The sequence below is a fragment of the Pyricularia oryzae genome, chromosome 3 (genome assembly GCF_000002495.2).
Source record: "Pyricularia oryzae 70-15 chromosome 3, whole genome shotgun sequence".
NCBI lineage: Eukaryota > Fungi > Ascomycota > Sordariomycetes > Magnaporthales > Pyriculariaceae > Pyricularia > Pyricularia oryzae.
The window spans coordinates 5,135,539-5,155,183 of record NC_017849.1 but is presented as its reverse complement, the minus strand read 5'-3'; the positions used below and the strand labels follow the sequence as shown (position 1 = coordinate 5,155,183).

The window sequence follows — 19,645 nt, the reverse complement described above, 5'->3', positions numbered from 1 at the left end:
CTTTTTTTACGACATGTGGCATTCGGTTCCACATTGCCGTTGATAGCAAGGATGGAAATGCAAGAGCTGATCCGACAACTCTAAGGGTATGTGGAAAAGAAAAGCCAGGCAGTGTGTTCCGGTTGCCGCTTTACCGCAATATCCACTCACGCCACTACCTACAGTACATAACAGCATCCAATGGACGTGAAGCAGTAGCCACAATGACAACTTCGTACAGAGCGTCAGTATCAGCCAAACAAAACCAAGATGCACATTAATACCAAGTCCGTCATACTGGAATCGTGCCAGACTACCCAAGACTTGCTAGGCTAAGTCGTCAAGGTGACGCGTTCACCCAGCGGTGCCTTTGTCATTTTGTTTTATTACCCTTATTTTTTCTTTCTGGCTTTCGCGGTGCCTCCATCCACACCCAAGACCTGGCGTCAAGCTAAACGACCTACGACGTCATAGATCAGGGTTGGTAGCTGGTTTCCTAGGGTCGATTGACGCTGTAGCTGGAGGCTCCCTAAACCGAGCCATCCATTCAATGCGACCGATTTTCTGATGTTGCCTCCCGTCTTGTCATTACAGGGAGAGTTCCGTGACAACAAAAATCAAGTCAATTTTTTTTGTTCATTTTTTTTTCACCCCATCGTGACGGGGTTTAATCAAGGTAGCCCATCTAGCCGCAGTGGTAGTCGGGATGAGTGGGGTCTTCTCTACCGGCAATAGAGACATGGATGGATCCTTGGTGGTACCCGTTACGGTTGGTGTGTGACTAGATGACGTCCTTGAAACCATATTGGCAGGCATTCCTCTTGTCGCCCAATACCAGCTTCCTGCTTGGCAACTACCGGAAACCCAAACATGCATGACATAAATCCCAACTTTCCTTCAAAGGTTCCGTCCCATTTAACTTGAGCTGGTCCCGAACTCAAAGCTTTACGCATCTTGACAATTATTCTTCCATCCTTGTTTTGTTTCCCATCGTGATACCCCGTCTTGCTTTATCAGGCAGACACATCAATTGGTCTCTTAGCAACAACATACAACACATCACAGTGATCCCATCCCCCAAAATAAACATCATCGACATCCATAATTGGACCCTAATAATACCACCCACCAAATAGCAACCATGTCGTCGGTCAACAAGCCCGTCGACGTCAAGCAGAAGGACGCCGACATTGCTCGGAAGCTCCAGGTCTATGGTATCATCTCAGCCTTCCAGGCAGGAAAGATTCCATCGAATGACCAAATAGATATTGCCCTCAACAGCTTCTTGCAGACCAAGGCCCTCTCCAAGCCTTCGGACAAGCTTTCGCCTGAGGGTCAAGCCTTGGTGGCCGACTTCCGTGACGTTGTGAAGAAGGCCCAGCACCTGGTGCTGTCCAAGAATGAGGGCAACCTTCTCCAGGATTTCATCTGGCAAACCACCCACTTCGACCCGAAGTCTGTTCAATCAACTCAGGCACCTGTTGACAAGGATACCGCCAGAGCCCATGGTAACCGCGCCGCCGAGGGCCTGAGGACTCTTGGAACCTTGATTATCACCAACGGACAATTCCGCAAACTTTGTAAGTGCCTGCCGCAATATCCAAAACACGCATTCTAGTCTTCCTGGTGCTAACATTATATACCATTACAGTGAAGGATGCGTCCATTCTCCTCAGGGACATGGCAGGAGACGCTGCTACAAAAGCAGCCTCCAACGTCAAGCCGTCTCAGGATGCTCTTTCGCAAATCGATCGTCCAGCGGACGACAATGTCTGGCATGATGCTCCCAACTTGAGCAAGGATAACATTAGGAAGCAGGTGCAGGGAGCTTACAAGAACAACAAGACTAATGGCCAAGCCCCGGCAACAACTCAGGTTGGCCAAATCGCTCCCGGCCAGACCTCGCCCGTCCAGTCGACTGCTGTGCAGCCGACAACTGCTGGAGGCAACACTCAGGAGCCCCCGCCAGAGGTTCAGCTTACCGCAGAGGCCCAGCAGGCTGCAAAGCAGAAGGGCGTTGAATACCGCGCCCGCACCAAGCGCTACCTCGAGCAGAAGGTGCCCAAGGACAGGAGGGAGGCAACAGTCTGGCGCCTCAAGAAGATGCTCATTGAATGCCAGCAGCACCCTGAATACCAGACGGCTATTCACACCCTGCTTGACTTGGCTTCTGAGTATGGCTACCACGCAAAGTCTCTTGGTATGGATAGCTCGGAAGCCGCTAAGGACGCCCGGGCTTCCAACCTGGGCCAAGCTGAGAGGGACCTCAAGACTCTGATCGAGCGCTTCGCCAACGGTACATCGACCGATGACTTGTGGAATGCCATCGGCCAGATCTACCGCGATGCTGACCACGACCCTGAGCTGCGAAACTGGCTGAAGCGATGCAACCGCTACATCCGCCGTTGCCTCGAGGAGCAAGGCTACGTCATTGACGAATCGAGCACCGAGGAGTGGGATCAGCTATACGACGAAGGCGCTTACCTCCTCCGAGACAAGTACAAGATCCATGTCGATAGGATCCTGGACGAGGTCAAGTTCTTATTCTCTGAGTTTGACAAAGACCCGATGAACAGGGCTTTCCGCGAGGCTATAATGAAGCTCTTCAACGATCTGGGCAATGATGAGAACGGCAAGCCAGTCTTCAAGAAGCACCTGGTCAAGGATCTCACCGAGGTTATTGTTCCAGCTACCTTGGAGAACATTGCCTATGTTCCCATCCCCCGTATCGAGTACCAGGACAGCCAAATCGACTTTGTGGTCGAGAACCTGGTTCTTGAGAGCGACAATTTTACTCCCAACGTGATGGAGATCGATTCTTCCAACTACATGCGCTGGGTAAGTTAAGCCATGTTCATTGTTATCATATTAGACCTTCAGAAACTAACTTAACTTGATATCACAGGGTCGCAAAACCGTCAAGTCGTCCCGCAAGCACTCAGGCGAGATTAAGGTCGCCGGAGTGCAGATGGACCTCCGCGACGTTTCTTACTACGTGAAGCGCAAGAAGGGATTCCCTTCGCTCACTGACGTTGGTCTTATGGACGTTTTCATGGGAGGCAACGGTTTCTCGTTCAAGATCAAAGTTTCGACCCCGGACAAGAAGGATGCCCAGAACTTCTTCAAGGTTGACAAGGTTGACGTCGAGGTTAACAACCTCAGCATCAAGATTCACCAATCCAACCACAAGTTCCTATTCAGCATTGCGAAGCCCATCATGTTGAAGGTGATGCGCCCGGCCATTGAGAAGGCGCTCGGCAAGGTGATCAAGGATCGTTTCAACGAGTTCGATCAAATCTTATTCCAACTCAAGCAGGAGGCAGACAAGGCCCTCGAGGAGGCTCAGTCTGACCCCGAGAACGTGCCAAACATCTACTCTCGCTACACCAGCGCCATCCAGCGCCGTGCAATGGCGACCAAGAAGAAGACCGAGGAGGCTGTTGCAGACAAGAAGGTCAACTATGCCGTTACGACCCAAGATTCTATCTTCCCTGATATCAAGCTCCCTGGGCCGGCGAATGGTTCTGCCCTTAGCACACGCGCAGCTGAATTCAGAGAACTGGCTACCAAGGGCTCAGCTTGGGAGTCTCCAGTGTTTTCTGTTGGTGAGGCATCCAAGAGCAGCGATGTTCCTGCTGCTCCGCAAATCACCCGCAAGGTTCACAACACGGGCAATGGCAACGGCGTTGGTGCAGGTCAGGGTATGGTTGGCTCGGGCCCTGGCATGGTCAACTCTGGTCCGGGTATGGTTGGTGGACAGCCTCAGCTCACTAACGGTGGCGTGCCGATGTACGCATAAGATGAATGAATCTGGATGGTAATGGTGGCTTATTCGTAATACCTGTATTCTCCTTTGTATAAGTACCTTAATGAACGCGCCGACATGTCCTTTTTTAATTAACGCAACTTACGTTTCATGCTAGCAAGCTTTGGTAGTCAACAGAATTGATGAATGTTGACAAAATTTGTGACGTTGATGGACTTGTTGATTTGACAATAAAAGGCCGTTGCTGTGGTGATTATGACTTGAGACTATTTTATTTACGGTGAGGTAATACAATATCTAGCTGGGGATTCATCGAGTTTCACAAGTGGTTTTTGCACAAAATCTTTGATAAAATATGGTCTGTATTTTCGTGAAGGTATCCGAAAACTGTAATGTAAATTTGGCAGCTAAACGAAACTGCAGTACAGAGGAGGATTTGAAACAACATGGGCTGCATGTGGAATAGAATTGAAGCAAAGCAGTGAGGGGAGCATACGAATAGTAGGCTCGCAGCAGTGGTCATTGTGGGGCCCTTGGACGTTTTCTTCTTTGTTTGCCTCGTTGCCGCCGCCGCTGCCTGTTGGCCCCGCTGCAAAGGGTTAAAAAAAGTTCCCTTTTACTTGATCAACCGAATGAAGAAAAATTGCCTGGCTGAACAATTTTAAGTTCTAATTGTCATTTTTCGCTTCCCGTATTTAAAGAGAGGCGTTCATACGTAAGACTTTGATCCGAATACCCCGGACCAGTTCGCCACTTTTATCGGCCGATATCTTTTTTTATCTTTTCTGCCTCGACTTTTTTTTGTACATCAAAATCCGCGCGGTGGGGGAAACCAATTTGGGTCGTTTTTTTTGGTGATTGGCAGCACTTAACTTCTTTGTTATCAACCACACCGTAACACCTTCTCTCACCGGTCATGGACGGAACAAATAGCTTCGGCGGCGCATCGCCGCCAAACGTTGACGAGGACATTGATCTCTACGGTGCGCAACGTCGAAAACCCGCGCGCCGGTCCTTCTTTTTGACTTAGTGATTTTTGTGCCTTCCTCTCGACCCCTAACTTACCGAATGGTACAGAACTCTTGGAGATCGACAGGTCCGCCAGTGCCTCGGATATAAAAAAAGCATACCACAAGGTGAGGAGAACCAAGCTGCCCCGGGGGCCACAAGCATACGCCGCCCGCTTCTTCTTCTCTCCTTGTTGTTCAAACAACTAACCTCACCACCCCCGCCGTGACAAACCACCCCGATCCAGGCAGCGCGCCAACACCACCCGGACAAGGTCCCCGAGGACCGTAAGGAAGAGGCTGAGGCGACGTTCAAGGCAATCCAGCAGGCGTACGAGATCCTCCGCGACGATGACAAGCGCCACCTTTATGACACGCACGGCATGGCCGCCTTTGACCCGTCCCGCGGCCCCGCCGGCCACGGCGGCATGGGCGGCATGGGAGAAGACGACTTGCAGGACCTCTTTGCGTCCATGTTCATGGGCGGAGGGATGGGTGGCATGGGAGGCATGGGAGGCATGGGAGGCATGGGCGGCAGGGGCGGCCCCAGGCGGCCGCAGCGAGGCGCCGACCAGGAGATACCGCACGAGGTGACGCTCGAGGAGCTGTACAGGGGCAAGACGGTCAAGTTTGCCAGCAGCAAGCGCGAGCTCTGCGCCGTCTGCAAGGGGTCGGGAGCCAGGGAGAAGTACAAGCCGCAGGACTGCGACAAGTGTCAGGCCAGCGGGTTCCGCAGGGTCCTGAAGCAGGTCGGCCCGGGCCTCGTGTCGCAGGACGTCGTCGAGTGCGACCACTGCCACGGCACCGGCAAGTACGTCAAGGAGAAGGAGCGCTGCAAGAAGTGCAAGGGCAAGACCACGCTGCCCGTCACCAAGGCGCTCGAGATCTATATCCCCAGGGGAGCGTTCCACGGAGAGAAGGTGGTGCTCGAGGGCGAAGGGGACCAGCTGCCGGGCCAGACGCCCGGGGACATCATCATCGTGCTGGTGGAAAAGTCACACGACACCTTCACCCGCATAGGGCACGACTTGTCGGCCGAGCTCAACGTCACCCTGGCCGAGGCCCTCATGGGCTTCTCGCGCGTCGTGCTCAAGCACCTCGACGGCCGCGGTCTGCACCTCGAGCTTCCCCGGGGCAAGGTCCTGCGTCCGACCGAGATCCTCAAGGTACCCGGCGAGGGTATGCCGCACAAGCGTGGCGATGCCAAGGGTGACCTGTACCTCGTCGTCAAGATTGAGTTCCCAGAAGACGGCTGGCTCAAGGACGGCAGCGACTACGAGGCTTTGCAGAAGCTCCTCCCGCCACCAGCGGCGCCCATCACGGCGGACGAGGTGGACGATGTGGAGTATGAGAGGGACGCAGACATCGAACAGGTAAGCAAGGAACATGTCTACTCAACGCCCCGAGACAGTGTCACCGAGGTAATGTCACCGTTTACTAATACATCAAACTACAGATGGGTGCTTCGGCTGGAGAACAGGGTGGGTCAGAGTGGGAGGATGAAGAAGAGGCTGGACCCCAATGTGCTACTCAGTAGACGGACGTCCGACATGGAAAAACCCGTTGATGCCATCCAATTTCAATCAACATGAGAAGCCTGCGTTCATCTGTATTTAGATTTAGACTTCGGTTGTGTTGGTAGGCGTCCATCGTGCTTTTTAATTCCAGGCCTAATCCATCCCCAAAACGCCGACCGCCGGCCCCAAGTGAGTTCGTTCAAACATGTGAAAAAAGTTGAGGCCTAAACCCCGGGCGTCGCCGTTAGCATCACAAGCCCCTGTCTAGCTTGTTTTTGGTCGTCAAAATGTTCGTTATTTCCGCATTGCCAACATCACGGCCCGGTGTCTCTTGGGCTGCTGCATGGGGACAAGAAGCAACCGTAAAAATAAGATGCAATTCATGACCCTAGGGACCCCAGAAGCTTCCGTGCAGAAAATGACAGTGATATTTTTTTCCCCCGCAGACCAAGAGCAAAGTAAATCTTTGTCGCAACCAGAAAAAAAAGGAACGAAACACGCCGTACACCACACCGATCGAGTCGATTATACCTCGGTGGTAACCTTGGCCTTGGGGTTGGTGACCTTGACACCCAGCTGCTTCGCCCGTGCGATGATCTCAATGCGCTTCCTCGATGAGACGTTGTGTGCGATCCTAGATTGTGAGCTGTCAGCCTTTTGTCGGCCAAATTTCTATTCCAATTTTCTCCATTCCGTATGAGACAAAAGAATCCCATGTCCATGGCTGTAAGAACGTACTCAGCGGCGAAGACCTGGTTGTGCATGAGGAGGAGCTCGACGTCGTTGATGTTCTGGACGAGGAAAGCCTTGTGGCCGGAAGGCATCATGTGCTTGGTTCTCTTGTTGGAGCCATAGCCGATCTAATCGTCGACAAAAAAATTTGTCTCACGTTAGCACACCCGTGACTTTTGCCAGTGCCTCCCTAGAGATTCAAGTTTTTATATCCCTTCTCTCTGGTCGGCCTAGAGTCGGAAATGAACGCACCGAGGGCATGGCAATGTTGCCACGGAACCGACGGCGGACACGGTTGTCGATTCCCTTGGGCTTCCTCCAGCTAGGGTCAACGCGCTTGAACCTGTCGCTCTGGTGGCGCATGAAGCTCTTCGTGCCTATAGCAAGCAGAGAAAAAAGCAAGTCAACGATCCAGTCCCCTCATCTCCATCATCGTGGCCTTTGTAGAATCCTCCATTCTCGAACTTTCGTCGGGGCGTAGTGCAGGGCTCGAATTTCGCATCGTGGACGGGTATTTTTGACATACGCTTCTTCACGATCGCGGTGTGCTTGGCGGCGGCAACCATCTTGACGGCTGGAAATAAAAATCAGTACTTGAATATGTCGAGAATGCCTTTCAGAGATGATTCTGGCAGCAAGTACCTTGTACGGGTTGTCTTTTTGCTGTTGGGTTAGTTAAACGGGGGGTTGTCGACGAGGTGCCTATTGCATGGGGAGTTTCGTTCGGTGCTGAATTCAAAATTTCGTTGTGGGAGGGGAACTATTCTTCACGTGACACTAGACCGTGCAGCGTGATTAGCACTGTGGCAACAAATTGTCGTTTGGCGACCATCTCCACTTTTCGGGGCTCCGCCATTTCTCTCCCTTGGCGTTCTTCTTCTTTACCGCAACCCAACCGTAGCAAGGATCTATCTGTTGTACTTGCATTCCCAAGTCCTAAGTTCCCAGCCTCCCTTCGCCACAGTACGGCGCTTGTGTCCTCTACACTACTATGTTCAAAAACTTCAGGGTAAATCTGGCTATGTGCTTCGCGTCAAAAACTATTGAATGATTCAAAGAAGGATAGGCGCCGCATTGCCCCTGTGAGGATCAAAGTGGATGTAGTCAGGCAGCATGCATATGCTTCGGGGTTTCTGAACTGGTGTTACCCCTGTGAGGAACTTGCTCCATAATCACAGGTTTTTTCCTTTTCAAGGCGACGACATGGATCTGTTGCTTTGTATCGATATGACATTTTGTTCGCCCCGCGATAAAAACATGTCTCTCATACCGCAAGAGGCTCTTTCTGGGCTAAATGAGAGTCCATGGCTCAGACTGGCAACTCGACATTATCGCAGACAATAGTAGGAAGAAGAGTGTATATGAGATATTATATTATGCTTAGGCGAGGTCGTGTAGTCATTCTCATAAACCGCTTTGTTAAACAGCCTAACTTGACTTCCTTGCACATACAAAGCAGTAACCCGATGTTTGCTTTTTGGAAGTATCCAAGGTGGATACACACTACGGGTCTCTTTTTACACAGAGTGGATTACGATGCGGAATAAACTCTTCCGTGAACCCCCATCGTGCTGCCAAACCCTAGGTACACAACAGCGTTGCTGTCCACCCGTGTTTATCAGCAAGCTGGTATAGTGTAATGGTTAGCACATGAGGTTCTGAAGAAATGTCCTTGACAATAATCGTCCTCGTAATCTAGGTTCGATTCCTAGTACTAGCTCATCTTCTCCGACTATCTCGAAGCTGGTATAGTGTAATGGTTAGCACATGAGGTTCTGAGATGTTGCAAGACAACAATAGTCCTCGTAATCTAGGTTCGATTCCTAGTACTAGCTTTTTGTTGCTCTGGAGCCAACAAGCCGTGGATGGGGTTGAGGAAAGAATGTGTTGCTTTTCGTTCGGCAGCGGAATGCAGGCTGGGTGTTATTCATTGTATCAGCTGTGGGGTAAATATCAACTCATTCTACCTGCGTCAAATGCAACTTTGGGAGAAATAGTTGCACGTGACCCATCTTGTAAAGTAACTCAATCAGGAAGTCTAATGGTGATTATTTGTTTTTGTTTTTCTCTATAACCTTAGTTTCACCCCAGTGTTCCCAAATGTTCTCCGTAACCGTTCGAACCCAAAACAAAACAACGCTAGAAACAGAAACCCATTGTGCATCCTCTACTGAATCTGCGCCATCTTTGCAGTCATGAAGTTGTAGAAAGAGAACGAATTCGAGGTAGTGCCGTACGTGCTGTAGCAAAAGACATGTGGTTAGCAAACGAGCCTCAGTCAGTTCGAATTTGAGGGGAAAACCTACTAGACGAATCGGCTGGCAAGGTATGAGCCAAAGATAGCCCTGAGGTAATTGTCAGGGACGCGCGCAATGATGTTCTCGAGGCCAATCTTCTCGATCAACAGGTTTGGCAGAGCGTCCTTGAGAACAGAGACCCGAATCTTCTCATTCTCCCACAGCTCGCTGTGTTGCAGCTCCTGTTCAAGACTGTCAGTATGCATGCCGCGAATTTCCGATGGGGGATCAAAGGTGAAATCAGCTTACAGCATCGAGTGTGGTAATTGCCACAGACAGCTTGTCGGACAACACTGGCCTGGGTACACCAGTCTCGGCATTCTCGCGCCAGATGGCCTCGAACTCCAAGTAGGCGTTGCGTTGAATAGTTTCTGTGGGAACATTAGTATGATTGGATCCACTTTATGGGTCTGGATGTGGGTCCCCATAATAGGAATGATCACGTACCTTGAACCTGCTTGACGTAGGCCTTGTAGAACTCGGGAGCGTTGCCAGCAGCATCAACACACATATGCTCAACAAAACCTTCATCATCGAACGCAAGACTGGCCAAAACTTCGAGCGATGAGCTGGTTACACCGCCCTTGTTCGCAGAGGCACTTTTGTTTCGAAACAAGAGAGGTTAGTGTATCGTTATATCAACACATGGGGACTTGTGAGAGGAACATACTCCTTGATGAAGATGCAGCCCGCATTCTCCAGGCGCATACGCGAGGGCTCACTGCAGAACAGGTTGGCTCCCTCGACGATGTAGGGGATGGTTGACCTGCCATCCTTGATAATCTTGGCAACGGAGACGAGGTCGATGGACTCGGGACGGCCACCACAAGGGACAAACACGTCCGTGAGACCAGTGTCCAGGAGGTGGTAGGTGTTGCGGAAAGCGGTGCCGTTGGCGACTACCTGGCCGTTAGGCAGGGTCACGTTGACGTCCTCGCACAGCACACGGTAACCGTCCTTGCTGAGCTTGCTCATGTCAAAGTTGGAGATCATGACACGCTGCTTGGCCAGCCTGCGGAGCTCATCAATGTCGATTCCGTTGGGGTCGCAGAGGACACCGGAGCCATCGACGATAGATGTGTACATCTCGTTGCTGAGAAGGATCTCGTTGCTGCCCAGGTCTCCGTCGGGTCCACCAGTCTGCATCTTCCTGACCTTGGAGGGGTCGAGCTCGAGCTTCCGGTAGATGCCCTTGACGTACTCGCGAACCGATAGTGTGGTCATTCCGTATGTGTCGTGAGGAATGCCACCAAGCTTGGGTGACTTGCCGGTGAAGAAGGACTTCCACCAGGGGGCGTTTCGGGAGCGAGCATGTTCGGTTGCCCAGTCGACGAGGTCGGCAGTGTTCTCGTCGGGGCCCATGAACAGTATCTCAGGCTTGCCGTACAGATCCACAATCGGGTTCTTGATACCAGGAGTCTCGGCAGGCAGGAGAAGGTCAAGGATACTGTCAATGTACTTCTCAAAGGCCTCACGTGCCTTATCCTGCTGCTTTGCGTCAAGCAGGATGACACCCTTGGAGCCGCCCTCAGGAATGTCCTTGTTCTTGCGCTGCTGCGTGCTGGCGAGTCCGTAGTTCTCATCGAAGAGGTTGCGAGCGTTGATGGAGTATGCCTCCTTGCTGCGGGACTTGACAATACGGATACCACCACGAGCGACGTCCTTGAAGCGGAGATGGAAACCACGTGACTCAGACGTGATTACGAGGAACATTCCGTAAAGGGGCGTGGGGTACTCGATCTCGGGCAGGAACGAGGCATCCAGACGGAAGCTCAGAGCGACCTTGGTGGGTGTGAAGTAGTTGGTCTTGAGGATGGCGCTGTTGAAGACACGGAAGGCAGTCATGACCATCTCCTCGTGCTCGTTGGAGACCTCCCTGGTGATGCGCTCCTTGAGCGCTTCGTCAGAGAGCACCTCGACACCAGGTGTAGGAGTGATTGTGCCCTTCTCCTTGGCATCCGTGTTCAGGTGAACGCTGGCGAATGCAGCGTACAAAAGACGAACAAGACCGGGATATGACCCAATAATCTCCAGGATGTAGTCGGGCGTAAAAGTCTCGGTACGGAGTCGCCTCTTCAGCTTTGAGAGAAGCTCGGCGTGCACGTTGTTCTTGGGGTCGAGAGCATCCGAGAGAGTGGCGTACTCGGAACCCAGGCGGTTCAGGAAGTGCTGAACGAAGACCCAGGCACAGTGGCCGTAGATGGCCTCCTGAAGGCTCAGCTCACCGGTCGCAAAGAGGTGGTGCAGCTTGTTGAGGGGAATGCAGTAAAGCAGCGATGTCTCCTTGGTGATTTGGTGGATGGACTGCTCGATAGATGGGTACTTGCCGTCCAGGTTGGAGGCCGGGCGCAGGTAGATGGACATGACCGTGATGCCATTGGAGAACTGCTCAACATATTTACGGGAGCTGGTGACGCCGTAGTAGTGGTACAAATCGCTGATGGCGCTGAACATGCCCCTGGCGGTGCGGGACCTGAAAGCAACCACGAGACGCTTCTCTGGTGAGTCCTCGATGTCGAAGACCTCAATGACGGGACCAGTCCGGTTGACGGCCAGCTCAATGATCTCCTGGTAGATCTGGAGGGTGTTCTTGGTGGCCTTGGCAAGGAACATGCGGTCGCTGATGACCTCAAGACGAGTCTCATCAGGGTCGGCATTGGGCTCCACAAATGTGCACTGGTAGACGAAGTAGCAGCGAAGACTGGCACCGCCTCCGTTGGTGTTCTGGCCCAGAACGCCAGGTGACCTGAAGGTCTCGACACGGAACCTCTGGGAGTCGTTGCCGTCGAGATACTTGGCCTCAAGACGAGTCTCGTAGCGTGGGCCTTCGATTGCACTACGTCCCGGCTCGCTGGTGTCGATGTAGATGGCGTGGTCAGAAGCCTCCATATCTAACCTGATCTCTTCCCGCTTGTCTTCGCGGGAGAAGGCTGCAACCTTGGCAGCGTAGAGGGAGGTGATGTGGTTGGCAACGACGGCCGGCCTCTCGAGTTGGAAGTAGACATCGTCGATACCAAGCTCATTGTAGAACCAGGCAACTTGCTCGTCAATGACCTTGTCTGGGATCCAGCCATTCTCCTGGATCACCTTCTTGACTGTGGGACGGTCAGAATCGAGATGAGAAAATCCAGGAGTGCTCTGCAACCGAATCTACATACCCTCTAGCATTTGCTCGGCCTTGCCTTTGAATTCTGGGGCAATGTAGCCCACAGTGGCGGACCTCAGAGTGCGGTTGCCATTGCCCTTGAGTTTTGACACGGCAAAGTGTGTAGGCTGAGGTGACGGATGCCTTTGGTCGTCACCATTTGTTCCCAGAGCCTTTTGGGCTGTGCTGTTAATTGGTGAAGCCATGATGCTGGCACTGGAGGGCTCAAAGGGATCTGTGTATTCCGGGAACGAATTCACCAGGTCAGTGGTTGTGATTCTTGGCTTATCCATGATGACGGCACCGCGAGCAAGGGTAGCACAGTGTTTCCAGGTTGAAGATGCAAGTGTAAGTGAGAATCGAATCTGGGGGCGGCTTATTTGCCAAGCAGTTTCTAAGCCGAAACAAGCCGTGGGTGCATTTGAAATAGAGTGATTGTGAGGGAGAGTTGAGTGAGCGTGTGACGGTTTCTTTGCTAGGAGGGCAGAAACAACGGAATTTCAAGTGCGGACGAACAGGACAATATCTAAAATAAAGTCCACGTCGCCAGTTGTCTCTTTGTGATACCACAACTGAGTAATCGCTAGATCACCATTGTTGACGACAAGGGATGGAAGGTGCTGAGGTGGGTGGCTTAGAACGCTCTAGCAGGGCACCTGTTGATAAGGGGTCTCCGCCAAAAGAGTGCCTGCCGCATTCTTTTTTATTTGTTTTATTTGCGTCGCCTTACTTTGGCACCAACGCAGGGAAATTCCGACGAGGGACGGGTGGCTTTGTGGCTTACCGTATTTTTGTGTGGAATGAGCAATGCGTAGCCCCGTCCTGTTTTAAACTCGATTAGCTTAGGTTTCTCAAAAAGGTACAGTAGCTTCAGACAGGTAAAGATAAAAATGCTCGTAATGCAGAATTGATAGTGATAGATAGGCGGGTTTAACAGGCTAGGGCAATTGGGCTGAGGCACGGCACACCGCCTAGCCCCAGTGCTCGGATTGGGCAAGGATCGATCCTCAACTCAAAGGATTGACTTGACTTGGTCTGAATTGCGGCAAGGAATGCAGATAAGAGCCCGGCCTCCTGAACACAACTTACCCGGCCGTTGCTGTAGCGGCTGGGGGGAACGGATGACAGATAGGATAGACGTCAATGATTCGGTACAAGATAAGCGTGGAAGCTGGCGCAGAAGAAAAAAAACATGGACGATTTTAATAACAAGTAGGGCGGGCCACTTACTCTCAGACCACGGGTGCGTTTGGGTTGGGATCTGCTGGACAGATACCGGATCTACGCGGTGCCTGACCTGCCGGCTGAAAGAAAGGGGAAATGATGTTGTTTTTGACCCGGGTTGGTGGCCTCCCTTTCTTTCCTTGAGAATTATAGATGATAGGAGTTTGATTTGCAACGAGAGAACTGCATGAGTAAGACCAAAGATATCGTAACCTCTAGCGAACACGAACGTCGGGACTCGAGCGACCTTTTATACCTGAATTACATCGTGTCAACGACAGGTCACGAAGTAGCTATGGGTGGAGACCCCAGGAAGCGCATGTCAGGGGATGGCTCCCGTCATCCCAGGCGATCCGGTAATCGAATGCAGTAAGTTCATCACGGTACCTGGATTTGAATTTTTTTCTCTCTCCTCGTTTTGCAGTTTTATTTCTGGAATGCACGGTGCGGAGCCGGTACGAAAAAAAAGAGGGCCTAGACACCTGTTGTGTTGGACAAAAGCTTGAGCCATCGTGAGCTTTTGTTGGCCAGTTCAGCCTGGATTTACCTATTGGCATTGCCCACAAGCCCACACACACAACTTTTCTCCTAGTACACAACAATGAATCAATTGCCCCGCTCTCGCCTTGCTTTGCCCGCCCCGGGCGCCCGCTCAGCTGCGGCGGATTGATTTCAGGAACCAATCCACCCACCCGACCGGACACAGATAGATGAGAGGTACAGTAATTAAGGTACCTCCCTCGCAGGTGACGGATGGAGCCCGGAGAAGGATTTCTGCAACAAAGAGGCTTGTCCAGATCTGGGCTGCGTCAGCGAACCTCCCTACCCTTGGTGAGGTACCCTACAAAAAAGAAAGCTCGCCTAAGCCCAAACAGTCCTCACCGTCTACCTGGTGGTCTGGGCGTCTGGTCACCAGTGTTTTGTTTAACCATCAAAAACAACAGCAAGCAAGTGCTAGTTCTAGTGGGCTGCATACATGTACACTATTTCATGTTTGAACGGTCCAAGACAAGGGTGGATAGACCAATTGAGAAGAAAAAATGTCTCTATGCTTCCACCATCCACTACCGGCCAGGTATTTCCAGGATAGGTGCAGGTACTTGACACCTGTTTTTTTGTTCCAAACGCTTCAAGACGACCCAAGCACAAGCACGTCAGACCAAACAATGCATCGCGATGTGTCAAGGTCGTCACGTCAGTACGTAAATGTACGTAACAAAACGCCGCCGTTGGCTCTAGTTTGTGCGAGCCAGTGCACAACTAACCCCTCCATCCCCGCGCCCAGGCCCAGAGCCTTGAGTTTCCATTACCCCCAGATTATTGAAAAAGTGGGTCTACCTGGTATCATGGGGGCTTCTGGGGTAAATCTCTGAAGGCCTCATGATGTCTAGATACTTCGCTTCTGTGTTGCAGAGACCAGCCTCTGGCCGTCGACCCTTGCCGCCAGCGTCACGAGGTATTGTCGGGCTCATCTCCCTGCGCGGAAGCATTCTTGACGCCCTGAACCGACACCGAGTGAGCCGCAGTCGCTTGGTGACTTGGTTATGCTAGACCTGTTGTCCCAGACTCCGAGTACCTCAAAAAAAAAAAAAAAAAAAAAAAAAAAAAAAAAAAAAAACCGATGCTATTTTCACAACTCACCGCTAGAAAGCCCACTCCGGCCTGACATACCGCAATCATTTTTGAGTACGGAGTATACTTTTCGTGTCTTAAAAAGAACCGTATTTTTTTGGTTTGGTAGCCCAAGGGGCGTTACCAGTACCAACTGTCTTACCCCTGAAGACCCAGTCCCTGCTGACCGGCAGTCGCGCTTTTTGTCTTCCGGGGTAAGGACATGGATCTCCAACTTCCCTCCTTTTGTCTGAAATTATCTAAGAAAAATTGTTGAAGGTTTTAATGATCTCGATGCTGTACCATAAACAGTGCGTCTCGAGGGCTAAGTTACAAGGTGGACTCAAGTAGTTACCTAGGTAGGTAAGTGAAGTTACCATACGTCGAATTTGGTACCTGATACTTTGATCAAGGTTGGTTGTTAACACCACTAGTGGGGCACCGTTCTAAAACCGACTCAATCGCCAACCAGAAAAAAAGGTTTACCAAGACATCATCATCTTCTCTCTTTTTCCATTGATCAGCTCCATTGCATTGCGGGCATACTTTTGCACAGAATCCACGCTGTCCCATTTTTCTTTATATTACAGTAGTTCTACATGGGTCTCTTTTGTACGAGATCGTGTTGAGTGCTGAAACGAAGTGAGCTTACCTTATGCCGCTCGTGTCAGCACTGAGCTGTTGTGTGTACCTGAATTGGAATTTAGGTAATTAGGGTGCTCCGTCCTCATCTTCCAGTGCATTTTCCGCAACGGAAAATCAATTGTCCAATCGGGTGTCATGCCTCGTCGCTGCGGGATCCCGTTCCAACCATCAAGCTCCAAGCAGTAGAGGCAGCTGCACCACGCGGGTGACTTCACGCGACTGATTGATCAATTGGTTTTTGGTGGGGCTGCAACCCGAAACCCCATCCGTGACCACTCTTCGGCCCCGAAGTCTCCAGCTCTCATGTGCTTGACATTTCCGCCCGGAAGTCCCGAATCGCCGCGGAACTTTTATTTTGACAACCCGGGAGAAGTGCCTCAGTCGATTTCTAGCTGATAACTATCTAATTTTTCACCTACACTTCCGTCTTTTGTCAACCTCGGCTCAGTCTAGGTCTAGAGCTAGTTCCAACTTCAATACAACCTCTCGGTTTGGCAGTTGCATCAACGGGCATAGCGGCATGAGCACGGCCTGTAGACACCGCGTCATGTTGCTCGATCATCTTGCGTGTCCCTCTCGAGATGCAGGTGCAGTCGGCACCCTTTATTTTCCTTCTAAGATTGAATTATATTATGTTCTCTTTAGAATTTGCCCAGTGTGGCTGGTTGGTAGGCACTACACAAGTCCTGTGCGCCACAGGATTGCTATCCCAACTTACCCCGCCTCGCTCCTGGCCTCATAAGCACGGTTACACGGATGATAGGTGGTTTCTTTTGACCGAGATTACCTCTACCAAACTTTTGCTTTCACGGCCTCGATCAGATGGCAGGCCAAATTATTCTCTGGGGCATTACTGAAAGCGTCAAGCGCGGTTTGCAATTGCACGCCCAAGCGCACCTGCTCGGCGGTATATCAGAACTGACACCCTCGCATGACCTTTATTCTCAAACTATTGCATTTTCAGTTTCGTCCGCTGTTGGTAGACTGGGCTAGTCACACATGACTTGTCGATCCCCTCGCAGATATATAACATTTCGGCCGAAGGGCCTCCTCTCGCAGCCTGGCGTCTGAAACGGTCTCCTCTCAACAACCACCGACCACGATGGGGTTCAGCCGAGATACCCTGATGCGCCTGCTGCTGGCATCGGTCATCATTCCGCTGAGCCTGGCTCTGATGCTTGATACCCGTGTGTATCGCAGACAGGACAGTGACGAAAACAGTTGGCAAAAGTTTGTGCGAGCATCTCAGACCACAGTTATTAAACCAAAGGATGTTGTGAGCCGGCAAACTCAGGGAAATGTGTCCCACCCCAATGGACTGGTCAAGGGTGACGCTCCCACTGTGCTCACCCGGACACAAGCAAGCGGCAAGGCTTCCATCATTGTCGACTTTGGTCAAAATACCGTGGGCCTGTTGTCCATCCGGTTTGCTGGCGCTTCTGCCGTTACTTCGAACAGAAACACTCTCCCTGGTTTGAAACTGGCATTCTCCGAGACGCTAGAGTTCTTGGGTGACAGAAGCGACTTCACCCGGTCTGACCACGCGAGTGGCGTAAGTGGCTGACATGCGGGGGGAAACCACCTGGCTTTGCCAGCTAAACTAACGTGGCGTATTAGGATGCAAAACTTACCAACGGCACCGACCAGATCGCCGTCAAGCAGCAGCCGTACGAATGGTTGGCGCAGTCTGGATGCGAACACGGCAGACAGGTATGCGGCGATGGCCTTCACGGCTTCCGATACGTCAAGATAACACTGGAAGCATTTGATAGTGACTCGCCATACACCACTTCTTATGGCACAGTGTCGATCTCGTCCATCGAGCTGCACCTGTCTGCTTTTCACGGCACGCCGGATACTTTTACGGGAAATTTTGAGTGTTCAGACAAAAGCATTACTCAGTGGTGGTATGATGCTGTGTATACCAATGACCTCTGCATTGACACCTTCCGTTTAAACGATACGGAGCCCCGAGATGCCGGCAGCCCGACTTTGGTTGGCAAGCTTGTCCTGCACGATGGGGCTAAGCGTGATCGGGACCCATACGTGGGAGATTTAGCCGTTGCTGCGCTGACAGCGTACATTTCTCATGATGTCGCCTCGTCTGCCAAGAACGTACTGGCTGATCTTGCAGCGCACCAACGCAACGACGGTTGGATCCCTCCGGCCAGCATGTAAGTTGGGACACCCCTGATGCATCCCGACCAGGGGGTCAGTCGGTGCTGACGACTCGGTAGCGGAAACTACAATCTTCAGCTTTTTGATTATCCGCTATGGTGGGTAGTATGTAGCTGCGACTATGCAGTCTATACTGGCGATCTAGATTACCTCAGGTCGGTATGGCCCAGCTTGGTCAAAGTCCTCGATAATTTCTACCCCAGCGTCACGAACTCAGAAACAAATCTAGTCGAGCGAAGGGGTTATGGAGACTACGCCTTCATACCGCGCGAGGGTCCGGTGACTTATTACAACGCTCTTTACGTCCGCGCTCTCAAATACGCCGCAGATCTTGCCGAGCAGATTGGGCAAGATCAATATGCTCCACGCTGGCGCGACAGGGCGACAGTGACTGGAGCAGCCCTGCTCAAACGCAACTGGGACTCTAGCGTGGGGGCGTTTTTTGACGGCGGCAGATGTGGATCGTCTCAGCTATGCCCGTCTCACTCACAAGATGGCAACAGCCTTGCGATCCTGTCCGGCATAGCAAACACCAGTACCGACTCAGGGAACTCGCGTAGCAGCGTTGCCGAGTCCATTCTCTCCTATCTTGATAGCTCGCTGAAGAGGCCTTGGGGCAACGCCTTTTACGACAACGACCAGGTTAGCGACGGATACTCGCAGCGGGTCTATGCCTTCATTTCGTACTTTGAGATCGCCGCGAGGTTGGAGGTTCCTTCCACTCAGGAATCCGCATTCGACGAGATACGCAGGCTGTACGGAACCATGTCCGCCGGCGACCCGGGCGTGACGTTCTGGGAGGGCATTGGTCCCGGCGGCAGCCCGTACCAGGGTGGCTTCACGTCCATGTCACATGGTTGGTCCACGGGCATCGTGCCGCTGATGACCAACTACGTGCTCGGGATTACGGCCAAGAAGATCGGTTTTGAGCAGTGGGAAGTCAAACCTGTTGTTGCGGGAGAGCTGACGTGGGCCCGGGGCGCCATGCCGACGCCACGTGGCGCCATTCGGGTGTCGTGGACGGCTGGGCAGAACGGGGCCGCGTTGGAGCTCGACGTGGATGCGCCCGAGGGAACTAGCGGTGTCATCGGTGTTCCCGTGTCGAGCAAAGAAGCCCGTGTTAGCATGGGTGGCGCTGTGATCTACGACGGAGCAGCAGGAACAGCGCAGAGCGGGGCTACCTTTAAAGACGGACGAGTGTCTGTTAACGTTGGCGCCGGCAAGCATCAACTGAGCGTGGCTAAAGCAGCGTGAGTTGGACTTATCTTATACTGGAAATTATGGTAAGTATAGACCATGCGTTGTGCCCTTTGAAAAATCATGGCCCATGATCCTTGCAGGGTCATCGGGAGACTTTGCATTACTAGTTCTAGTATCATACCGAATATATTAATATGGAGCATGGTATCAAGTGGACGGTCCAACAATGATGTCAAGTCTGTCTATTGATGATAAGTTGAATGACTCTAAGATAAGGCAAACGCAGATCCTTTTGTTTCTGATGGGCCTGATGACGGCACGTTGGTCGATGATGATAATCACCA

At 51.9% G+C, this 19,645-nt stretch overlaps 6 protein-coding genes and 2 non-coding genes across 8 annotated transcripts; 5 read left to right on the top strand and 3 right to left on the bottom strand.

Annotated features, from left to right (window-relative positions):
- The first annotated feature begins 539 nt into the window (after positions 1 to 539).
- Positions 540 to 3,931, top strand: MGG_05250 (uncharacterized protein). Its single transcript, XM_003712759.1, has 3 exons — positions 540 to 1,559; positions 1,631 to 2,817; positions 2,885 to 3,931. Exons 1-3 carry the CDS (start codon positions 1,121 to 1,123, stop codon positions 3,776 to 3,778), a joined length of 2,520 nt encoding a protein of 839 aa, XP_003712807.1. The 5' UTR covers positions 540 to 1,120; the 3' UTR covers positions 3,779 to 3,931.
- Positions 3,932 to 4,320: 389 nt separating this feature from the next.
- On the top strand, positions 4,321 to 6,504 carry MGG_05249 (chaperone dnaJ 3). The gene is made up of 4 exons (XM_003712758.1): positions 4,321 to 4,728; positions 4,823 to 4,881; positions 5,001 to 6,125; positions 6,209 to 6,504. The coding sequence occupies exons 1-4, from the start codon at positions 4,662 to 4,664 to the stop codon at positions 6,287 to 6,289; spliced, it is 1,332 nt and encodes a 443-aa protein (XP_003712806.1). The 5' UTR covers positions 4,321 to 4,661; the 3' UTR covers positions 6,290 to 6,504.
- Positions 6,185 to 7,734, bottom strand: MGG_05248 (60S ribosomal protein L32). Its single transcript, XM_003712757.1, has 5 exons — positions 7,644 to 7,734; positions 7,528 to 7,575; positions 7,254 to 7,378; positions 7,008 to 7,129; positions 6,185 to 6,903 (listed from the first exon to the last, which is right to left on the bottom strand). The coding sequence occupies exons 2-5, from the start codon at positions 7,565 to 7,567 to the stop codon at positions 6,795 to 6,797; spliced, it is 396 nt and encodes a 131-aa protein (XP_003712805.1). The 5' UTR covers positions 7,568 to 7,575; positions 7,644 to 7,734; the 3' UTR covers positions 6,185 to 6,794.
- An 892-nt stretch (positions 7,735 to 8,626) lies between these two features.
- On the top strand, positions 8,627 to 8,721 carry MGG_20154. The gene has a single exon. It is a non-coding gene; the product is annotated as a tRNA-Gln (tRNA).
- Positions 8,722 to 8,743: 22 nt separating this feature from the next.
- Positions 8,744 to 8,836, top strand: MGG_20153. Its single transcript has one exon. It is a non-coding gene; the product is annotated as a tRNA-Gln (tRNA).
- Positions 8,837 to 8,889: 53 nt separating this feature from the next.
- Positions 8,890 to 13,912, bottom strand: MGG_05247 (NAD-specific glutamate dehydrogenase). The gene is made up of 8 exons (XM_003712756.1): positions 13,674 to 13,912; positions 13,228 to 13,265; positions 12,457 to 12,678; positions 9,969 to 12,393; positions 9,746 to 9,897; positions 9,548 to 9,669; positions 9,308 to 9,480; positions 8,890 to 9,241 (listed from the first exon to the last, which is right to left on the bottom strand). Exons 3-8 carry the CDS (start codon positions 12,647 to 12,649, stop codon positions 9,169 to 9,171), a joined length of 3,138 nt encoding a protein of 1,045 aa, XP_003712804.1. The 5' UTR covers positions 12,650 to 12,678; positions 13,228 to 13,265; positions 13,674 to 13,912; the 3' UTR covers positions 8,890 to 9,168.
- Positions 13,913 to 15,001: 1,089 nt separating this feature from the next.
- On the bottom strand, positions 15,002 to 15,347 carry MGG_16898 (uncharacterized protein; the record flags this gene model as incomplete). The annotated part of the gene is made up of 2 exons (XM_003712755.1): positions 15,002 to 15,214; positions 15,339 to 15,347. 2 exons carry the CDS (start codon positions 15,345 to 15,347, stop codon positions 15,002 to 15,004), a joined length of 222 nt encoding a protein of 73 aa, XP_003712803.1.
- Positions 15,348 to 16,120: 773 nt separating this feature from the next.
- MGG_05246 (alpha-L-rhamnosidase A) lies at positions 16,121 to 19,517 on the top strand. Its single transcript, XM_003712754.1, has 3 exons — positions 16,121 to 17,475; positions 17,541 to 18,097; positions 18,161 to 19,517. Exons 1-3 carry the CDS (start codon positions 17,026 to 17,028, stop codon positions 19,353 to 19,355), a joined length of 2,202 nt encoding a protein of 733 aa, XP_003712802.1. The 5' UTR covers positions 16,121 to 17,025; the 3' UTR covers positions 19,356 to 19,517.
- The last annotated feature ends 128 nt before the right edge of the window (positions 19,518 to 19,645 follow it).